This window comes from Dromaius novaehollandiae, chromosome 7, assembly GCF_036370855.1.
Source record: "Dromaius novaehollandiae isolate bDroNov1 chromosome 7, bDroNov1.hap1, whole genome shotgun sequence".
Lineage (NCBI taxonomy): Eukaryota > Metazoa > Chordata > Aves > Casuariiformes > Dromaiidae > Dromaius > Dromaius novaehollandiae.
Genome location: NC_088104.1, coordinates 43,709,254 through 43,728,569, shown reverse-complemented (window position 1 = coordinate 43,728,569; position 19,316 = coordinate 43,709,254). Strand labels below are relative to the sequence as shown.

Here is a 19,316-nt window from a genome sequence, read left to right as displayed (position 1 = left end):
GCGAGCGGGGCCTGCCGCCACGCGAGGCGCGTGCTGCCCCTCAGGGCTCCCCGCGGGCCACCCGAGCGAGGGGCGCCGGGCTGGGTGAGACCCCAGGTGCCTCGCAACGCGCTTTCAGGAAGCGACTCGGGCAGGGCCCTCCGGGGGACACGGCGGGGAGGCCGCCGAGGCCCGCGCCAGCCCCTCCCCCGCCCGCCCCGCGCGGACTACAACTCCCAGCGCGCCGCGCGGCGGGCCCGGGGCGCTGCGTGAGACCCGGGGGCGTGGCCAGTGGGCTGCGCGGTGACGTCAGCGGGGCGGGAGGGGGCGCGGCCTGCGTGAGCGTGAAGCGGGCAGGCGAGAAGGACGTAGGGGGGCAGCGGAGCGAGCGCGCGGGAGGGGAGGGGGGGTCGTCCCGGAGCGAGCGAGGGAGCGCGCGCGCGCCGGAGGGAGAGAGCGGGGGCGCGTGCGCGGCCGTTGGTGCTGCCGTTATCTCCCTCCCCCCTCCCGCGGAGCGGCCCCCTCGCGCGCGGGGCGCCGGGCACGAGAAGGAGGCTGGGCCGGGGGTGCGACGCTGCGGAGGGGCCGGCCGTCGGCGGCGGGGGGCGGCGGGAGCCGGCCGTTGGTGCGGGCGGTGAGGAGCTCGCCGGCGCCGCCGCCGCCGCCTGCATGGGGCCGGGGGGCTGCTGAGTTGCCCTGCCCTGCCGCCGCCGCGATGAAGTGACAGCGGGCGGGGGGCGGCGGCGCGGGCGGCCCCGGTGCCCCGTGCGGGCTGCGAGGCGGAGGGGTCCCGCGCGCGTGAGGAGGAGGAGGCGGCGGCCGGCGCTCGCGGCGGGCGGGGAGCTCGCCCTCGGCGCGCCCGGCCCCCCCGCCGCCGCCGCCGCCCCGCTGGCCTGCGCGGGGGGCAGCTCGGCGCGGGCCGGAGAGGGGGGAAGGCGGCGGGCAGGAGCGGGCGGCGGGGAGCGGCCGCACCATGAACTACCAGCAGCAGCTGGCCAACTCGGCAGCCATCCGGGCCGAGATCCAGCGCTTCGAGTCCGTGCACCCCAACATCTACTCCATCTACGAGCTGCTGGAGCGCGTGGAGGAGCCCGTGCTGCAGAACCAGATCCGCGAGCACGTCATCGCTATCGAAGGTGAGCCGGCGGCTGCCGCGGGGGGAGAGGGGGCAGGGGGCGAGGGCTGCCCCTCGCCTTCCCCGCTCTCGGCCCGGCCCGCAGGGCACTCGCTGGCGCATTGGGAGCAGCTGCTGTGCCCGGCGGGCTGCTTCTCTTCCTCCATCTCCTTCCTCCATCCTCCCCCCCCTTTCCTGCTCCTTCCCTCCTGGCACGGCTGTTTGGGGGCGACTCGCCTGGTCCCCATCCGTTCCTCTGCGTTCAGTGCCCAGGGTGGTCGCAGCCAGGCGAGAGGTGGATTTGTCGAGAGCCTTGCTGGAAAGGGGCGCTCAGCACTGCAGAGAGAAGTTGCTTTGCTACTTGCTAGCTGCCGGCGTACAGGCAGAGCAGCAGTCTTGTTAGTACTGGGTTAAGGTAGAAGGATGATGCTTGCCTGCCTTGGGAAGGGTTTGAGAAAATGAGATTTTCCCTGGTGCTCCGTTCCTTTTCTCTTGCAGACCTTTAAAGTACGGGTTCCGGTTTAGAGGTATTAAGTAGGTAAACAAGATGTACAGCTGGCTTCCAGAGCAGTAGTCTATGCAACGGTGTAAAGACGCAGGTGTGAAGTCAGCATGGCGATAAAAGGCTTCTAGGCTTAGATTTATATGGGTCTGTCCCCAAGGGATTGCTATGGCTAGACTCTTAGGAAGTGCATAATAAGAAAAGATTGTTGCTATTGGGAACTTTGCAGATATTTTTCTTCACTATCACTGGAGTTAAAAGAAGCAAACAGTTTTGGCCCAGAAGGTATATTTCAAGATGAAATTTTTTTTTTGAGTTATTTGGTCTAATGACTTATAAAGCTTTGTGTTGTAAGCCTTTGCATTTGAAGTAGCCTGCCACTATTTTGGAGAGGATTCAAGCTGGCATAGTGTGATGTACAGCATCTGAAATAGAGGGCTGGTTAAAACCATCTTGTTTTGTTGGCTTATCTTGTTCTTAAATTATACGTCATAAAGTCCTGCTGGAATAGCTTGCTGCTGAGATATCGTTACTTGAAAGATGTGATCTTCAGCTTACTCTTAAGAAATGCAGCCTTAAATCGATAGATGTGATGTTTAATACTGTTTACATTTTGGGAAGGGGGAGCCCTCTCGGGTTTCTTGTATAGCAGGTCGTTGAGGCTGGCAGCTCCTGTCATGTGTTAAGGGGCATAGTTTGATGCAGAGATTTTGCGGGGACCAAGTATGTTGTAGAGTTTTATTCTCCATGGTACTTGTCACTTGCTTGAAATTACAGTGGGTGGTTGCTGGTTTCTGAGCCCCTCCCAGCAGTGCTTCCCTCTGCCCTCCTCTTTCATTGAAGAGATGGGCACTGCTGTTCCTTTCTCAGTGGTGTTTGGACTTCTGCAGGATGGAAGATGTCCTTCAGCAGAAGATATATACATTTTTTTGTGTGTGTGTTGGTAGTTAATGCATGTTTATGTGGTATAAATATCATATTGCTTGAATAAGATGCTGAGGACATACTGTTACAGCCAAGTTTGTGGTTGAAGGGAGAGGAGGATGTGGAGCAATGTACATAGTTATTTATATGGCATGTGACTTTTGTTAGTCTCTTCATCTATTAATGATTTGTTTTACCTAACTCTAGTTTTGTTCATATATTAATCACAAAGGCTTTAAAACTGAAATAGCGGATGGCCAGTGTATTTCAAAGCAGAGTCCAGCTGATGAGTAAAATTTTCGTAGAAAATTTGCTGTCTAACTTGCATCGGACACTGAGTCATGAAGCCAGCAGATCTGATTCATGGGGAAAGATTTGCCTGAAAAAAAGCTTATTTTAAATCTCTGTTCTCAGGGCTCTTCAAATAACTCTGAATATACAAAAAATGGCATATTTAAGGGGGGAAAAAATCCAACTCCTCTGGATTGCAACTGCAAATTGTATTCTTTCTAAGGCTCCTTTATCTAACTATTTCTCACTGATAGCAGCTTTTAAATCTATGTAGTAACTTTATATAGCATGTAGGAATAACTTATAATAGTGTGTTTTGCTGCTGCTGAAATACTAGCAGTCTCTTTATCTGAGCTGCAAAGAATTTAGCAGTCTAACAATACTCCTTAAATATCTCAAAGCCTTTCAAGTTCAGTGTATTCAGCCTTTTTGTTGGTAGTGAGAAATTGGGGTGTAGTTGGCATGCGGCTAGCATGAGAAAATGTTAAGTCACTTTTTGCTGAAAGAGTTTCTTTAAGCAGAAAGAGTACTAAATTTTAAGGAAAAAAATAAGAGTCTTGTTAAATTAGGCTACTTTAACCTTAGGTCCAGCCAACACCTGCTTCTTGAGTAGTTTAAATAATACTGCCAAACCTCTTTTGAGCAGGATGCTGATCTGGAAGGGAATGCATGTGAAATCTAAAGTAATTTGAGCTTATGTCAATGAAGTAAAGACACTATTACTTATTCTCAGAATTTCTTTTTCAGTAAAGAGTGTCACTGGCTTAAAACTCTTTTAATAAAAGGCTTCCCAACACTGTTTGGACTTTACTGTGAATGTAAGCTCTGGTTCTATACAGGTTTTCAGTTCTATTATAATAGTAAGCATCTTGACACACTTGCTGGACCAATGGTTATTGAAATAACGTGAAAATAAACTGATCTTTCAGCAGTAACAATTCTGTGTATTCTAGCACGAGTCGTGTATAATCCGAAGAAAGCAACTGCCGGTAGTTCCTGAATTAGTTCCTAAACAGACACCTTGATGTCTCCTGCAAGAAGACTTCTTTCTTTGTGTTGTTCGTAATCGGATGTGTTATCAGATGCAGCAGTTCTGTGTGAGGAGAAACTAATGAACTAGTAGCACTGGATAAAAACGATTAAAAATGGGTTACTTGTATTTTGCTGCATGTCAAAGTTGATAATTTAAAAACATGCACTTCCATTCAATTTTCATTATATGAAATCCATGTAAAGTAGCCAGACAAATGTAAATGCTGTAATTTACAATGTTAACTATAGTTTAAAATTTTATATATATATATATATATGTATATATATGTATATATGTATCTGTACGTGTTCTGTGTTTTATGAGCTTAGTTTCACCAACAGATGTATTGATACTTGGTCAGTATTCGACAGCTCATACATCAAATGTGTAGTGTGTGCAGGAATGGGAAGAAAAAACATGGGTTGAGTTCAGCAGTCCTGCAATCGCTGAAAACATCTTGGGTTTTCAAGATACAATGATCTTAGGTCAAACGTGTAAATATGTGAGGGTTAGAAATAGCTGAATGTATCAGCTTTGTTTTTTGATCATCCCAAACTTGGACTAGCATTACATTGTTATAGAACTTTAAGAATGATGCAAAGTCAAGAAAAGAAAGTGAAGCAACATGAAAATAACATTTCTAGTCCTTCATAAAGGAATTTTAGAACAATCTAACAGTGCCAATGTCTTGGTTTCTTAGTCTGTAAAAGCACCATTGCTAATTTACTTATTATTAACAGACGCATAATACAGGTAGTGATGAGTATCCGAAATAGCTTGCTATCTTTTTACAGTGGTAAGCCCATCAAAACAGATTTTGCTTCAGCTAGCACTGCTACAGGTTTTGAGCATATTTCTCTAACTGGAGAGAGGCAGTGAAAATGTAGCAAGATGCCTTGAATCCTCTACTAGTAAAGCAGGCTTGAGATACTGACTTCTGTGTGACCTGCAGGTAGTTATAAGATTCCCTCCCCCCCAGCTTTATGCTTCTCTTTAATGTATAGGAAAGCTGGTATGTGGGGGTGTTTAGGTTTTTTGTATGTGTTTTCTTTTCTTTTTCTTTTTTTTTGATCTAAGGGAGGGTTGTTGGCTTAAATCTCATAGATGCTATACCAAGCAGTATTCATTTATGAATGACTGTGACCCAGAGCATCTTGTGATTTCTATTCTAATTTTTCTGTTAAAGAGGACAAAGATGTAAAAATAGTGTCTTGTGAATGTGAGTTTGAGTTTTAGGTGGAATTATGACTATTAAGTATTTCCCTTCAGTCTCAAGACTTGAGAAATAACATCAGTCTTAGAGAAAAGGCAAGGTCTGTACACTTGGAAAAGACTTGCTCAAGGCACTGCAAAGATCCAGATGCATTGTGGGAGGAGGTGGGAGAAAACGGGAGAAGATATAAGCTGTGCTTTATTTTTTCTTGAGTCATTTTTAAAAGTACTGTTTCTTGAAAATAAAATAACGCAGGGTGGAGCTGGAAGCGCGGTTGGAGCGCATATTCGCTAGAGGAGTCTGCCATTAACTGATATGGGATTCCATGTTGGTCTTATTAGCTGTCATGACCATTCTTTTCTTGAAGCCCTCTAATTTTGCAGCTTAATGCTGACACCAAGCCTGTTCAAAGGGCAACAGTGTAGGGGGGGCTGCCTGTTACAGGACAGGGTATACTCAGTTTTGGAGTTGTTAACAATAGTACTGTTAAATATATGTTGCTGCTGAGCTGAGACAGATGAGTTCACCATGAAAAATGAACATACTGAAGAGTGAATGTACTGTAAAGGCATTGTTTTCTACTGTTGAATATAAGACTACAGCTGTTTTTTCTTCCTGCTTAACATATGTTTCCTCCTACTTGTGATGGTAGAAAAATGACAAGCACATCCATGATGAGCCTTTTTTCTTTTGACTTTTTCCTTGGAAATGATTGACACTTAGTTGAAAATGTGACTTTTCTTTAATTTGGCAGCTTTGTGATAAGAGGAGGGTGGGTCACTGCTGTAAAGTCGCCTCCTTTTCATAATGTGAGCCTTCCTGCAGGCATACAAATAGTTCATGGGAAGCAGCAAAAACTTACTGTAGTACGGGACTTTGGAAAGGAGTACAGTCACTCCAAAAACTGAATACCAGTCACTCCTGCTTACCTATTTTGTTGAAACAGACTTGTATCTCCAGCATACAAATAGATAATTCAGCCAAGCTCTTGGGGAGCTGGGGTTGGGAGTATGTTGTATTATTTTAATATATCAAAAGAATGATGGTATAGTTCAGATACTTGGGCAAAAATGAGGAAAGCTTGAAAAAAAAAAAAACCCAAGTGTTACATAAGACAGTTGAATCTTGAAACCTCGATATCATTCACCCGATTCATGCTTGTGTTGTCTTTGTGCTGTGGATCGAGCTGTATGACCTGAGGTGCTAAAACTGAATCTCCAAACGTACAAATATATTCTGATTCAGATCGGTTTGCTTGGGATCTGAAAAGGCTTAGAAGTGTCTGGGAGGCAGCCTGTGGCATCTCAGCTTGTAAACCAAAGCTACTTTTTTGCTTGTTTTTCTTTTCAGGTCCACAAGGTTAATTAATTAAAGATGTGGGAATTTGGGTGATGGAGTCTCTAGTCTTGGACTGAATTTTACTTTGAGAGTAATTTTTTTTGGAGGCAGCATTTAGGGAACGATTTCACAGCATAGCCATATATGCTGTGACAACAGAGCATACTGGGCATGTGCTTCCCCCTCCCCCCTGCAGAATTAAATTCATGATGGATTAATGTGATTCATGCAGATGCACTGAATCTGAACACTGGAGTATTTTCTCCATATATAGTTCACAGGTGCATTTGGATATATTCTGAGCTTACATATGCATAAGAAGTATTGACTTAAACTTAGGCAATGATTACTGCTTGTATGAGCCCATGTAACATGCTTGAAACAATTATCTTAATGCCTTTTTCTGCTGTAGCTATACATGAACAGCTTAGTGTACTGAGGTCTGTATTAATCTAGCTAAAAGGTAATGTTTCCTTGCTGTGATTCGGTCTTCCTGTCTGTACACTTTGGTACAGACAAATCTGCTAAGTGCAGGACGTGTTTTGTAGCGTTAATGGCTAGTATCAAAATGGAAAAGCATTTCTTTTTCATGAGGAAGGTGGTAGGCTTCAGCATTTGAATAACCAAGAAAATTCAAATACTCCAAGTATCCAAGTTTACTTGGATGGTAAACTGAAAGCTTGGTTCAATTGTAGTGGTGTCTTAGATTGCTGGACTGTCTTATTCCAAGTAAAAGTGACTCTGTTTTCTGGATTATGAGGTTATATTGCTTTTTTTATTGCTATTGTCTGCAAAAGCTGCATGATTAAATATCAGGTGCTTATTGAGTGAGTGCATAAAGTGAGAAGTCAACTGCAAAACCTTAAACTGTTAAGTTCTGAGGATAACTTTTTTTTTTCCTGAGGCAAAGAGACATGCTGTGGATCAACCGACATTGTGAGAACAAACTGTGATGCTGTAGGCTTTTCAGGGAGCGTGCAGGAGTTCTCCCACCATTTGCTTTGGGGGATTAGTTTAAAGCAGCATGCAGTAATGCTGAAACAAGAGTTCATGCTGCTTTGTGTACAGATCATTGTTTTTTATTTCTATTTAAATTGGCAAACAAGTCCTACTTTCTGAGATGAGGTGGCACTCAGCAAAGCAGCGGTTTCAGGCTTTGATTCTTTTTGGCTAATCTTAGGCACTTCAGAAAAGAAAACACACATTGTAACATCAGTTGCTCTGTTTATATGCTGCATTGTACTTTGCTAAGGCCAAACTGGCAATTGCAGTTTCTTAAAGGTGACTGAGGTGCTCAATTTAAGCGACTTCACGGGATTTATTTCCTAATAGGGTATATTATCCAGTACCTTAGGTATGCATAGCCTTAGTCTGTTAGCTTTTCTACCTGAAGCAAATGGTTTTAATCTTGGGTCATATGTTTTCTTGATGCAGAAATAGGATATACTTCATTAATTGCAAATATTGAAGTGCTGCACTTACAAACATACTGTAGTCTGACTGTCTCATAAGAAAATAAAAACTACTTTTTTTCTGGAGAATGATGTAGATGGGGAGTAGTGCAAGGCAGATGAAGAAACTTCTCTCCAAACTTCAGGAATACACCATTTTCTTGTCATATATGTGGCTTTACATCATATGTCAGAAAAAAATTAGAATGCTTACAGTCAGTGTAAATTACAGTGGATAAAATTCCCCCTGCTTCTGAGCAAGAAGGTATTAAATGTTTTCGATAATCTGAACTTCTGTGGGTATAAGAGATTTATCCTCTGTAATATTGTTTATCTTTGACCTTCTTTAAAGACTATTTGTACTTGGTGCCACCTACATTGATGGAGAATTGTGGTTAAACTTTTTGGGGGTTCTGACTTCTCATTGTACCATGAGATAATCAACTAAAGAGAGTGCCAGACGTGTTGCCCACAAATTGTGGGATGCTGGTCACATTAGATTTGAAGGCTTCTGGGAATTTTCTACCATCAGGACTCAAATGTAGTTTTGTGAATGTCACCTGCATATGGAAAGAGATCTGCCTGTGGAACTGAGATGTTGAGTTATGAAATAAAAAGAATACATTGCAAGTGCATTGAGTGACCAGGCTGACTTGTGCCAGTTGGGCACAAGTAAGTACTCACCTTTGGGAGAGATGGTAGAATAACTTAAAAGAAAATACTGAATTTTTCTTTCTCTCAGTACCTTTGTAATAGCACAACTTCGAAGTTTTTATCTAACTTGATTTTTATTTCATGGCTTACAGAAATTTCTTATTGCAAGGATTTTATATATGAAGAATGCATTTGCTAATGAAATCTCTAAGGTGTTTTGTTGCAAGTCTTTGTGCAGGTTAGTATTATACTCCTTTCTTAGAGTTGTGTATAAAAATTTTCACTATTAATGCAGTTATATAAGGGAGGGTGCCTGAGCAAATTTAAGTCCTATATTTTTTGCGCCTTCAAAACTAAATGCTTATTTTTTTGGGGAGGGGGGATGATTGGAAGCAGGTGCATCTCTTAACCAGTATATACACAATCAACCTCATTAACTCTTATTTCAGAATTCCAACTAATACCATATTTGGAGCCTACATAATGCTCCAAATGAAAGTATTCAGATGACAGTGCACTTCTAACTCAGTGAACAACTCTTCATTTTTTTTTTTTGCTGCTTAAGTAACCTTCAGTTAAGGACTTAAGGAAGCAAGCACTAAAAATATAGGGTCAATAGTGAGATGTATAATTTTAGTGTCTTGTTTAGTAGCTTTATTTGCTTACATGGTAGGATAATGAATATAATCCTAATGACTAGACAGCTATTATGTTTGCTAAATTCCCCTTCTATGCTTAAGAAAATAAATACAGGCAAGCAGAGTGACTCTTAAGATTACTGAAGTTTAAGCTACTGCTTTAGCCATATTGCAGTACATCATGCTTATCTATGAGGTGCTTGAGACTCAAATTGTGTGGTTTTGGTTTTGGATTTTTGGAGGGGAGAGGTTGGAAGGGATTGAAGGGTAGTTTCTGGCCTAGACCAGCTCTAGACCTAGACCAAATCAATGTTCAACATAATTTGAAACCTTGAGGGAAATCCATTTTTACTTGAACTTGATAGTGATTGTATTTTCTATTAAACTAAAGCTGCAAGTGGTGTTCTTCCTGTTAGGAAATTTTCTGTGTATTTATACCAGTATATTTGTTTTCCAACTCTTCTTTTTGGTAGCTATCCAGAAGGAGGACACAGCAAGATAGTCACAGTTGCAGGGTTTTTAGCATCCTGTAACTTTATTCTAGCTTCTCTGTTAAACAGATACAGTGGTGCAAGACTTTTTTTTAAAGTGGTTTTTATTATTTCACTACTGTGACTTAGCACGCTCAGTATAGAAACTAGAAAGCCTGTATTTTAGGTATCACAGCAACTGAGTTCTCTAGGGGAAATATGTTAAAAGCATGGCACTCAGTGGCTGCTAAGGCACCGACTATTAGTCATTTAAATGCACACCACTTAACTTTCCAAATGTTCGTGTATTTGAGTTAACTACTTATGAACCAGAAGTGAGACTTTTGTATCACTTGGTCAGTAACCTAAGAAAGAGGTCTTAGGACCTTAAATAAGATGTTTGGCATGTGAGTGTATATCAACACTGAAAGTGAGTGTGGCAGCTAGACAGATGTTATACTTCAGTAGCCTATGTAAATGTTATAGTACTTGCTTCACATTTTGATATTTCTTATGAAGCTTTTCATTATTGAAAGACTGCTTGTACACAGAATAATGCTTCCCAGAGTAATTGCAGCATGGTGCTGGATACCAGCTCTCATTTCCCAGTAGTGTCCTGTGAAAGTGATTCTATTTGAATATAAAATCACCTGTATTCTTGTCAGTCTGCTAAGAATAAATGTAGTGATCTTAGGATACTGAAATGGCAGAGTAGCTTAGGAATAAAATCATCAATGTGCTACTGTATTCCGTGCTGCCAGAGACTGTCCCTCTCCATGTGCTCTTAGGTGGAGTCCTAGCCTCAAGGCCTGGAATACTTAGCAGATGTTTCAGATCAAAACGGCATTGCCTTTGGGCTGGGTTGAGAGGTCTTGAACTGCAGTTATCCTGCAGTTCTGGAGTATCTGTGTACCTGAAGGGTGGAGTATGGCAGGTGGGATTTTCATGTCTGTGCCCCCCCCCCCCCCCCCCCCAGTATTTATGGAACTTTATAGTTTCTCTCAGGTGGGTAGCCTTGGCCATAAATGGTTAGACAGTATTTTGATAAAACCCGTTTTTCATCCAGCAGTGTATTTCCTCTAAAATACCAGCCAAAACAGGAAAATTTACCCTAGCTAGGTAAGTGGGGAAAATAATTAAGATGTCCAAGGCTCTATATGGATTGATAAAGCACAAAATTGAAACCAGATCTCCAGGATAGGATTCCAGGTCCTTCATGTTAACTGTTATGAAATATCTAAAATATACATCCCCAGATAATTAGAGGGGAGAATGTTAGAGCTACTTGACTCCATCAAATAAAGGGTCTAGAAGTTGATGGAACAGTCCCTTCTGCCCCCCTCGCTTCCTACAGCGTTGCAGCCAGAATTAGTCTTTCAGTAAAATTACTTTAAGTGGTTTGAAGCTTTTTAATCGTTTCAGTGTGTTGCAAAGACCATGCTCATGTAATCAGCTTTCCTGTGGTGGCTATTGTTACCCTCTGTAGCTCAGTGAAGACAAACAAAGCCAACTGTAGTAGTAATAATCCAGAATATTTCTTGTCATGGCTTGGCCTACAAAATTACCTACATTCCTTTCTGAATTTTGGGATGACTGCACAGGATTGAAAAATTACATTGTTATTTATGAGTAGTATGGAAAGCACAATATTGGCCTTGCATTTCTCCTCAGCTTGAAGAAATGTAAACCTTTGCCTTATTATTTTCCTCTCTGTGTATGAGAGGAGCTTGCAGTGTAATAGAAAAAAACAGTATTCAGCATCTTCAATCTCTTCCTTCTGATTTGAGAAGGAAAGGTGTGGGTGGTTTTTTTTTGTTTTTATCTTTTGAAGACTGTTTGAAAGATGAGGTAGGATTTGTGTGCAGGTATTTGAAAGGCCTGAGAACTAAGAAAACTAGAATTGATGGGAAAAATAGAGCTTTAAGGTAGCAAATAGGCAAGGAGGGCAAGAGAAGGTCAAGTGTGGCATGAAAGAGTGCTGAAGCAGTTGGGATGTTGGCCGGTTGCTAGACATTAGAAACTTCTGTGGTGACAGCCTAGAATATGTATGTAACCCCGTATGGTTGTCCGCTAAAGCAGTGTCTGGCTTCCATTCTGCTCACTTAATGCTTTCCTTTTGAGCAGCGTAACTGGTGATATTAAGACTGTTTCTCAGTTTGTAGGTTAGATAGAAAGAGGCATTTTGGTCTTGTTCTCAAAGCGTTTGACTTTTGGAAAGCCTACTTTAATGCAGTGGGATTATCCTGGGACAGGAGATAGACATTTGATTCCTTGCAACGCTTGTCTTGAAGGATAGATGGCTCTAATTGTAGACCTAATCTTTTCAAGAAGATACAGAATGATCTAAAAAGGTAATGAACAGCTATCCCTGGAGATGAGGCTAACCCAATTTGGCTGTTAAAACCAAAGGGCTTTTCTGTGTTATATTTTCATTCTTAGAGCAATAAGACTGGAAAGAGTAGGAAATCAGTAGTGCAGAGGAAAAAACAGGAAAAAGTTCTCGTGAAAACAAAGCCTTTAGTAATGTTGAAAAAGTATGAAGTAGTCATTGAGCTGATATTGGATACTCTGATGGATTTGCATCTTAATGTCTTTTCTGTGGTGAACTTAAAAGTGTAATGGTTTGAGTTAGACTCTAGTGACTAAGTGCTTCATGATATGTAAAGATTAAATAATAGCTGATACTTAGGTCACAGAAAGATATTATGGCCTTTATGCTATTCATGATCATCTTATTAAGCAGATGTGGTAGGCGTTTATGCTCAGGCAAAGGTGGTACACTCTTGTAAGAACCTGACCAGTTGGCCTTAAAAAATAGGCAAAAGTCAGGTATATTTAAAAAGAAAAAGAAAAAAGGGGGGAAAGCAAGTGTCATAACTTTTAAAGAAAAATGGCAGAGAGGCTGGAATTGGAAAACCACACTAAACCTTTCATTTGGTTATTTTTATTGGTTAGAACCAAAAGTAGAATTACAGCTTGGGGAAAAAATCATAATAGATATGAGCATTTGATAGTGAAAATTCTGATAAAGCAGTTATTAATCCATCTGTAGCATTCTGTTATTGATTGTATGGTCTCTGTTTCTGACTGGAAGGTTTTACCGATTGTATTGCCAAGAGGACATGTGTCAACTATCAAAACTAGTAAATAATGACAATGAAGGAAAAGAATGTTCCTTTCCCTTTTCGAACATAAAATCAGTGATGTGGTAGAGTTTAAAATGGATCTATAGCAGCATTTTATTAGCTTTTTCAGTGCACATTGAAGTCTTAAAATATGGTGTGGGTTTTGTGTGTGTGTGTGTTTGAGTTTGAGGGGTTTTTTTTTGGTTTTTGTTGTTCTTGTGTGGACACGAAAGGCTTCTGAGGGTCTTTGGGCAAGCTCCTGATCCCTTTGCACAGAATCTTGCCGATGACAGGTAGCTGCTCTGTATTGACTGAAATGGTCTATTTTGACAGTGCTGCTGGTATACGCTGGCTATGAAGAAAATCTACAGCTGCAGTCTTATGTGGGACTTTGCTGTGGGCAGTGCTGTTGCGTGAACTGGAACCTTATAGGTTCATCCTTTGAACTGAGTAAATGAAAGCAGGCAGAAATAGAAACTAGTTGTGGTAAACTATTTCTGTGCCCTGTGGCAACTCATCCGTTTAGTCCCATCTTATTACTTTTCTCATGCAAAAGAAGATTCTAATTTTAACCTGTGTTAATTAAGCTTAGAAATACCTCATTGCTATGGGAATGTGGTATTTAATAGTATTCAGATGTATAACAATACGTTATCTTATGTATAGAAGGATCTTGCTATTGACTCATCTTGAAAAATTAAATTTGAGTAGGGTGGAGCTAACCAAAAGGATGTAACTTGCTTGAGGCAAAAGATGCACTGAATGTACAGGTACATAACATTTGAGGGGGAGGTAAGCGATGTGTATTAACTGGATGGGTAATCATGCTAGCCAAGTTAGATGCACAAATATTTACAGTGGACATCTGCCTTTAACTACTTAATGTGTTTTGAAGCTGGTATCCTAGCTGAAGTCAGGAGATGCACATGACCTTTTAAGTGATTCTTTTTTTGTATATAAAAAAGACAGTACCTCTCAGGGAATGTTTTGCTTATTGCAACAGCTTGCTCCCTGCTGCATAATAGAGTGAATTCAGTCAGAGGGTTGGTGGTTTGATTTATTATGCCAATTGATGTGGTAGTTGATGCAAACTGCATGTACTAATTACTTGCTTGCCATTTCTCTCCAAATTATCTTACAAAAGCTTCTAAAATGGAGCATTACATGGTTTTTAAAACTTGTTGACATACAAACATAAGCAATTGGTGGTTCATGTTGTTTTGCTTGTAAGTGCGTAATGTAAGTATTGGTCCATTTTAGTCATGGGAATGCTTTGGGGAACCTTAAATGGCTTGTTTTCAAAGGTTGGTTAATATAGTCTCATAGTAGTGCTAGTGTTTAAACAACCTCTAGAAAATATTTTCCTAGGACATACTCCCGTGCCCCAGAACATTACCTTTATCTCTATGGTAAAAGTAGACTACGTAAGATTACACAGTTTCAGGTAACAAAAGACATGATGTACCATTTAAATTCGTATTGACACATGTGCCAGTCAGTGCAGCGGCAACTGCAGTGGGTAAAGCAAGAATAAGATAGGGCATATAATTCATCCAGTGATACTGAGGTAATAGGAGACTGTGTGACTGTTTCTGATTCTGATAGAAGGAATCATGTATGAAGTGTTTATTCGTTGGTCTAACTTAACAGCTCTGATGTAAGCTGGAAAGCTTTTGTATTTCTGGGCTGGTAGGGGAAATCTTAATGTGAGATTATGGAATACAAGAGTCTAAAGAGATGACTGTATCCTTCCTTGAATTGGAACAGGCTTGTTTGAGGAGAGCTGGAGAACAGTTGATTCTTTTGAAGAGTGTTAGAGGCTGTTCTCTGTGTGAATGAGATGGGTGGACAGAATCTTTCTTTTTTGTAACTGCAGTTTTGTCAGATAATGTGTGTTGATGGTGAAATCAGAACATCCTGATGTGTTGGATTTAAAATTCTTGACAGATGGGTATTTGACAAAACATATGTTAATCTACCCTGAACTTAATATTCAAGATGACTTGGGTGTTTTAATGAATATGTAGTCATCTAACTGGAGGCTTGTTATGGGACCAAGCCAGTAAGCACTGAAATGAGACTACTGGCAGCTGAATAAAATTAGTCAATTAGAAAAAAGATGTGTGTTAGTACTGGTGTTTGATGATAACTTGAATGTAGGCTGTCAATAGCAAGAGGCAAAATACCTCAGTGACCTTAAAAGTACAAGTATGTCCCTTTAGGGATTACTTGATGTTAGGTAATGACATGCTATTAAAATTAAAGCCTCAATATGTATTCCTTGATTTGCTAACTAGGCCAGTTCAATAGTTTTTAAAGAACTACTGTAGAAGAGTAGAAAAAAATCAAAGTTTGTAAAGGACCCGAAGCAAGTCAGGCTACCGGGGTTGCTTCAGAATTGATTTTGGAATTTGTGTGTGTGTGTGTGTGTGTGTGTGTGTGTGTGTGTGTGTGGAGTAACTTTTAAAACATGAATAAGGGGGCTTGCTCAGGCGGAGCCAGCTACCTGGCTCTTCTTGGAGAAAGAGGGTGGTCCCTGAGGGAGGCATCTTCAAAGCTGTCTGGTAGTAAGGACTATCTTAGTAGAAGGTGCTGTCAGAGGAACTTGTATCAAAACTGGACAGTAACGCATTTTGCCTGGATTATCTAACATTCTGCAACTAGTCTTGTATAGTTCTCATAACTTTACTCAGCAGATGGGGATATTGCTTACTGGGTAAGTGATGATGTGTTTGATAAAATGCTGTTCTTCCTCTGCTATCCTGAGGTGACACATTATATAAGTCAAATGCTGATGAATACATTCAGTCACAAATGGGATTAGAGCTTTTAAACAGGATCAGGAAGGTGGTAATACAAAAACTGTTGTGAACATGGCTGTATAAATCTATGCAGTGCTCTTCCTGACTTGTGTATTTATACTTAATTATAATCAGTATATGGCTCCAGATGCTATTTTATGTGCTATATTAAATCAGAGGTACTCAAATTAGCTTACTCAACAAGTTACTGTAAAAGTTGTGGTGTCAACCTAAAAAAGAAAGGGTGAGTTGTGACTGTTGTGATGTGTTAGAGAAATGAATGGCTTTGAAAAGCCTTCTGTTCTGGATTGTTTGCATGGTAACTGTAAATGCGAGTACAGTGTGTGTAAATATAAGACCTGGCATAAAATCGGTTAGCTTGGAGGCAAGGGTTAACGCATGGGCTTCAGTGCAGATTATGGGAATCCTTTAGGGCCTAAGTAGGAGGATGGTTAGTCTGTGCTGATGTTGCATGCTATCAGTGTTGCTAACACTTAAGCTACCTAGACTAAAGCTGACCAAAGTATTTGGAAAAAGTATCGTAGTTTTAAGTATGATGAAACTTGAGCCTTTTTTCTTTTTCCTTGCGACTTCTGGAACAATTTTGTTTTGAAGGACAGTAAATATTATTAATATGAACCATATCTTTATTTGCTTGGTACCAGTCTCTTGTCTCCCTAGGTTAACTTGATAATGCAGTAAATAAAAGGGTAGTTTATATTTAAAGATGTTAGCTAAGAAAGGATCATTATCAACTTCAGTGGAACATGTTACGCAGTAATTAAGACACAGGGTTTCACTGGGGATAGTGCATGGAGAAAATTACAGGATATCAAAAAGACCAAAAAAAGACCGAAAACCTTCCAATGTTTCATAATTCCTTGTCTAGTAGAGTTGACTTCTGGTCATTGCACTTGCGTTCTTAAGGTGCTCAGTGAGTCTCCTAGGAAGATCATGTCTGAATGGAGGAATTGTGTTATCTGTGTGCTTCACAGGCACTTGTTGAAACATTGAGGTATAAAAAGCTAAGGTCAAGAAGAATTCAGTGGACTTGAACTTGAAGAAATACTATTTAAATTTCCATAAAGCTCTGAGCAGGCAACAGGGATGGCAGGATGACAATGTTGATTATAAATGGTGTCCTTCAAACTTTATATTGCCAAACTATTGAAGTAGTGCTATTCTGTACAGATTCAAGTAAAAAGTAATGATAGTTAAAGCCTAGTTCTGTCTAATTACAGTCTGTTTTTTTTTTTTTTAAGTAGAGCATCAAATTTGAGTCTGGTAATTATCTTTGATAAAGTTGAATCTATGATAGTGGCAGTGGCTCATTTGTTTGCATCAAAAGTGGGTTTTGTATATTGGACACTGGTCAAGCTGCTTCATAAGCACATTTAGCTTATGTAAGAATGATCTGAAAGCCAGTTCTCTGGGTACTGCTAGCCCTGGAACTAGGGGCAGTTCATAAAAGTGTTTCTGTTAAAGACTATTTTGTCTTTAGCACAAAATGCTAAGGGAAGACATGTGAAATTTGAATACATGGGAGCTCTGTATGAGGAAATTGATACTAGATTTAATATCTCTTCAAAATGGAGGACAACTAGAAACTTGGCTGCCGAAGAAAAATGTGAGATGCAAAAAATAACTTAGAGTGGGAGAGAAAGAATGCAGGATTTAATTTTTTACCACAACTGCTTGACAGTAGCTGATTCCTATGTATCTGTAAGAATGGATTTTGTTGATCAAGATAGCTCTATGTACTTGGGATAAGTAGTGGTTTCCTGATTTGAATGAATCAGTTATTTTGTAAGGTACTTGCTTTGGAGGTGCAATAAAGAGACCATTGAAATGTAGATGTTCACTGGAATATAGGGGCTTCAGTGAATGTTGGTTTTACTCTAGCAAACTTTTCAGGTGGTTGCAGGAGAGCTGCAGAAATCTCGCTGCAGAAAGTGGACAGCTTGTTGCCATAACTCTTATGGAAATAGTGTGCTAATGATTTTTAGCTTGGCCTATCTGAGATGTCAGCAGGCAAAAGAAGTGCTTCATTACCTGTGCATCGCGCAGCTCTGTGGTCAGTGGTGGTGCAGTCTGTTAGTGTAGGTATTTGTTATAAGGTCAAGTATATTGGGGTAAAAATGCTAGTACAGTTCTTGGACAGGCCAGTGTTGTCAGCAGCTCTTTGCTGAATTCATGTTTAAAGGTTGTATCATTCCTATGGGAATGGTTTATTTGTTTCTAGTATTGTGCACTGCAATGTTCCAAAATGCAGGATTACAGTGGAATGTGGCTTTAGAGGTGAGAATAAATACCTTTTGTGAAAGTCTAGATTACTAGTGGACAGTTAAGAGAAATACAGGAGCAACATAATAGGCAAATTGTGACTGAAGTGTTCAAAGAGTGGAACTGGTTATTTGCTTGGAAAAATCATATGTGGCTGTTTGACAAAATGCTATACTTGGGGATATTGAGGATTATTTTTCTTTCATGGAAATAAGCCTCAGATTTCAAGTTACTCTATGTTTATAAAAAATTGTAAGAGATACTTTTGTAAAGCTGTGTTCCTCTACCTAGTGGTAAAGGTAGTACCATTTGATGTAAAGAAATAGGGAAGGTTACAGTCCTCTCAAGTTCATTCCTTTGGACAAGCCTGGTGCCTCTCTGGGGAACTTCACGGGCGCCACCTGTGCAGTGAGTGACATAGGCTACAGTGGTGGTATAATTTTCTCAGTTGGTGGTGCTTTTTTTGGCCAAATTTGTGAGTGCTTCTAAAAGGTCCTGCAGGGATCTGCTTATTGCAGAGTGCTTTTGTACGTGAAAAGAGTGCAGTTGCAAGTTCTGTGGCTGTTGCTAAGGCCAGCCTCGGCAATTTCTTCCCACACTTGCTCACTTCTACTTCTGCGCTTCCCTTTATGCTGTTTTGGCATCAGTGTTTGACAAATCTGGTTGGGAAACAAATTTGGCTGAAGAAAGTGGAAATGTGTGGTTATGAGTGGGAGGAAGGCTGTGAGCTGACACTCTTAATAGCAAAAGAAAATGATGTTTAGCATGTAGAGCATTTTCTAGACAGCTGCAGATAGTTTACAGAATTGTCTTATGAGGAGGCCTGGAAAGGGCTTTGTATACCAGCGAAAAACTAAGGACGAGGGGAAGGTGAGATGTGAACGTGTGAATCAAAATAGGAATTTGTATTGCAGTATAAAGCAGGAGATGAGTCCAATGCATGCAATGAGAGTAGAAAGGATTAAACCTGTCAAATGCACAGTGACTTTTAATTATTTTCAGACATGTGTGGATAATAGCCAAAAACCTAATTTTAGATCAAGGGCATCGGTTTTTAGAAATAAAAAGAGCAAAAGTCTTTATTCAAAGGTCGGTGGCTGGTCTTGGGAGACCTCAAGGTGCAAGATAAAATGACAGACGGGGCAGATTTCCTGAGGCTTCTGAATACTATGTTAGTTTGCTTTGAAGAAGTGAAGGGCTTTGACTTAGATTTGGTTCTTTTTCTGCCCTCCATGAGTATATATCAATGTCAAATTTAAGACTGACGTCAATATTTAGACATTGCTATACTGTGCTGTCATGGTGAGCATCTGATTTAAAAGCAAAAATTTTGAACGAGAAGAAATTGAGGGTACTGGTTTGATTTGCATTTGCCATTTACTTGTCGGGAAGTACATGAATGCATGGTTAATTTTTTAAGTGTTTTTTTTAAAAAAGTGAAGTGTGTAATTTCTTAAGAACAGTGGCAGTAAATCAGGTTGTTTAATTTGTTGTACTCAA

At 40.9% G+C, this 19,316-nt stretch overlaps 1 protein-coding gene across 2 annotated transcripts in view; it reads left to right on the top strand.

Moving 5' to 3' along the window:
• Positions 1-284: 284 nt before the first annotated feature.
• AGAP1 (ArfGAP with GTPase domain, ankyrin repeat and PH domain 1) overlaps positions 285-19,316 on the top strand; it is a 394,511-nt gene continuing 375,479 nt past the window's right edge. For both annotated transcript variants that reach the window (XM_026104675.2, XM_026104674.2), the window contains exon 1: positions 285-1,115. In XM_026104675.2, the coding sequence (XP_025960460.1) occupies positions 953-1,115 (163 nt within the window). In that variant the 5' untranslated portion in view covers positions 285-952. The remainder of the gene's footprint in view (positions 1,116-19,316) is intronic.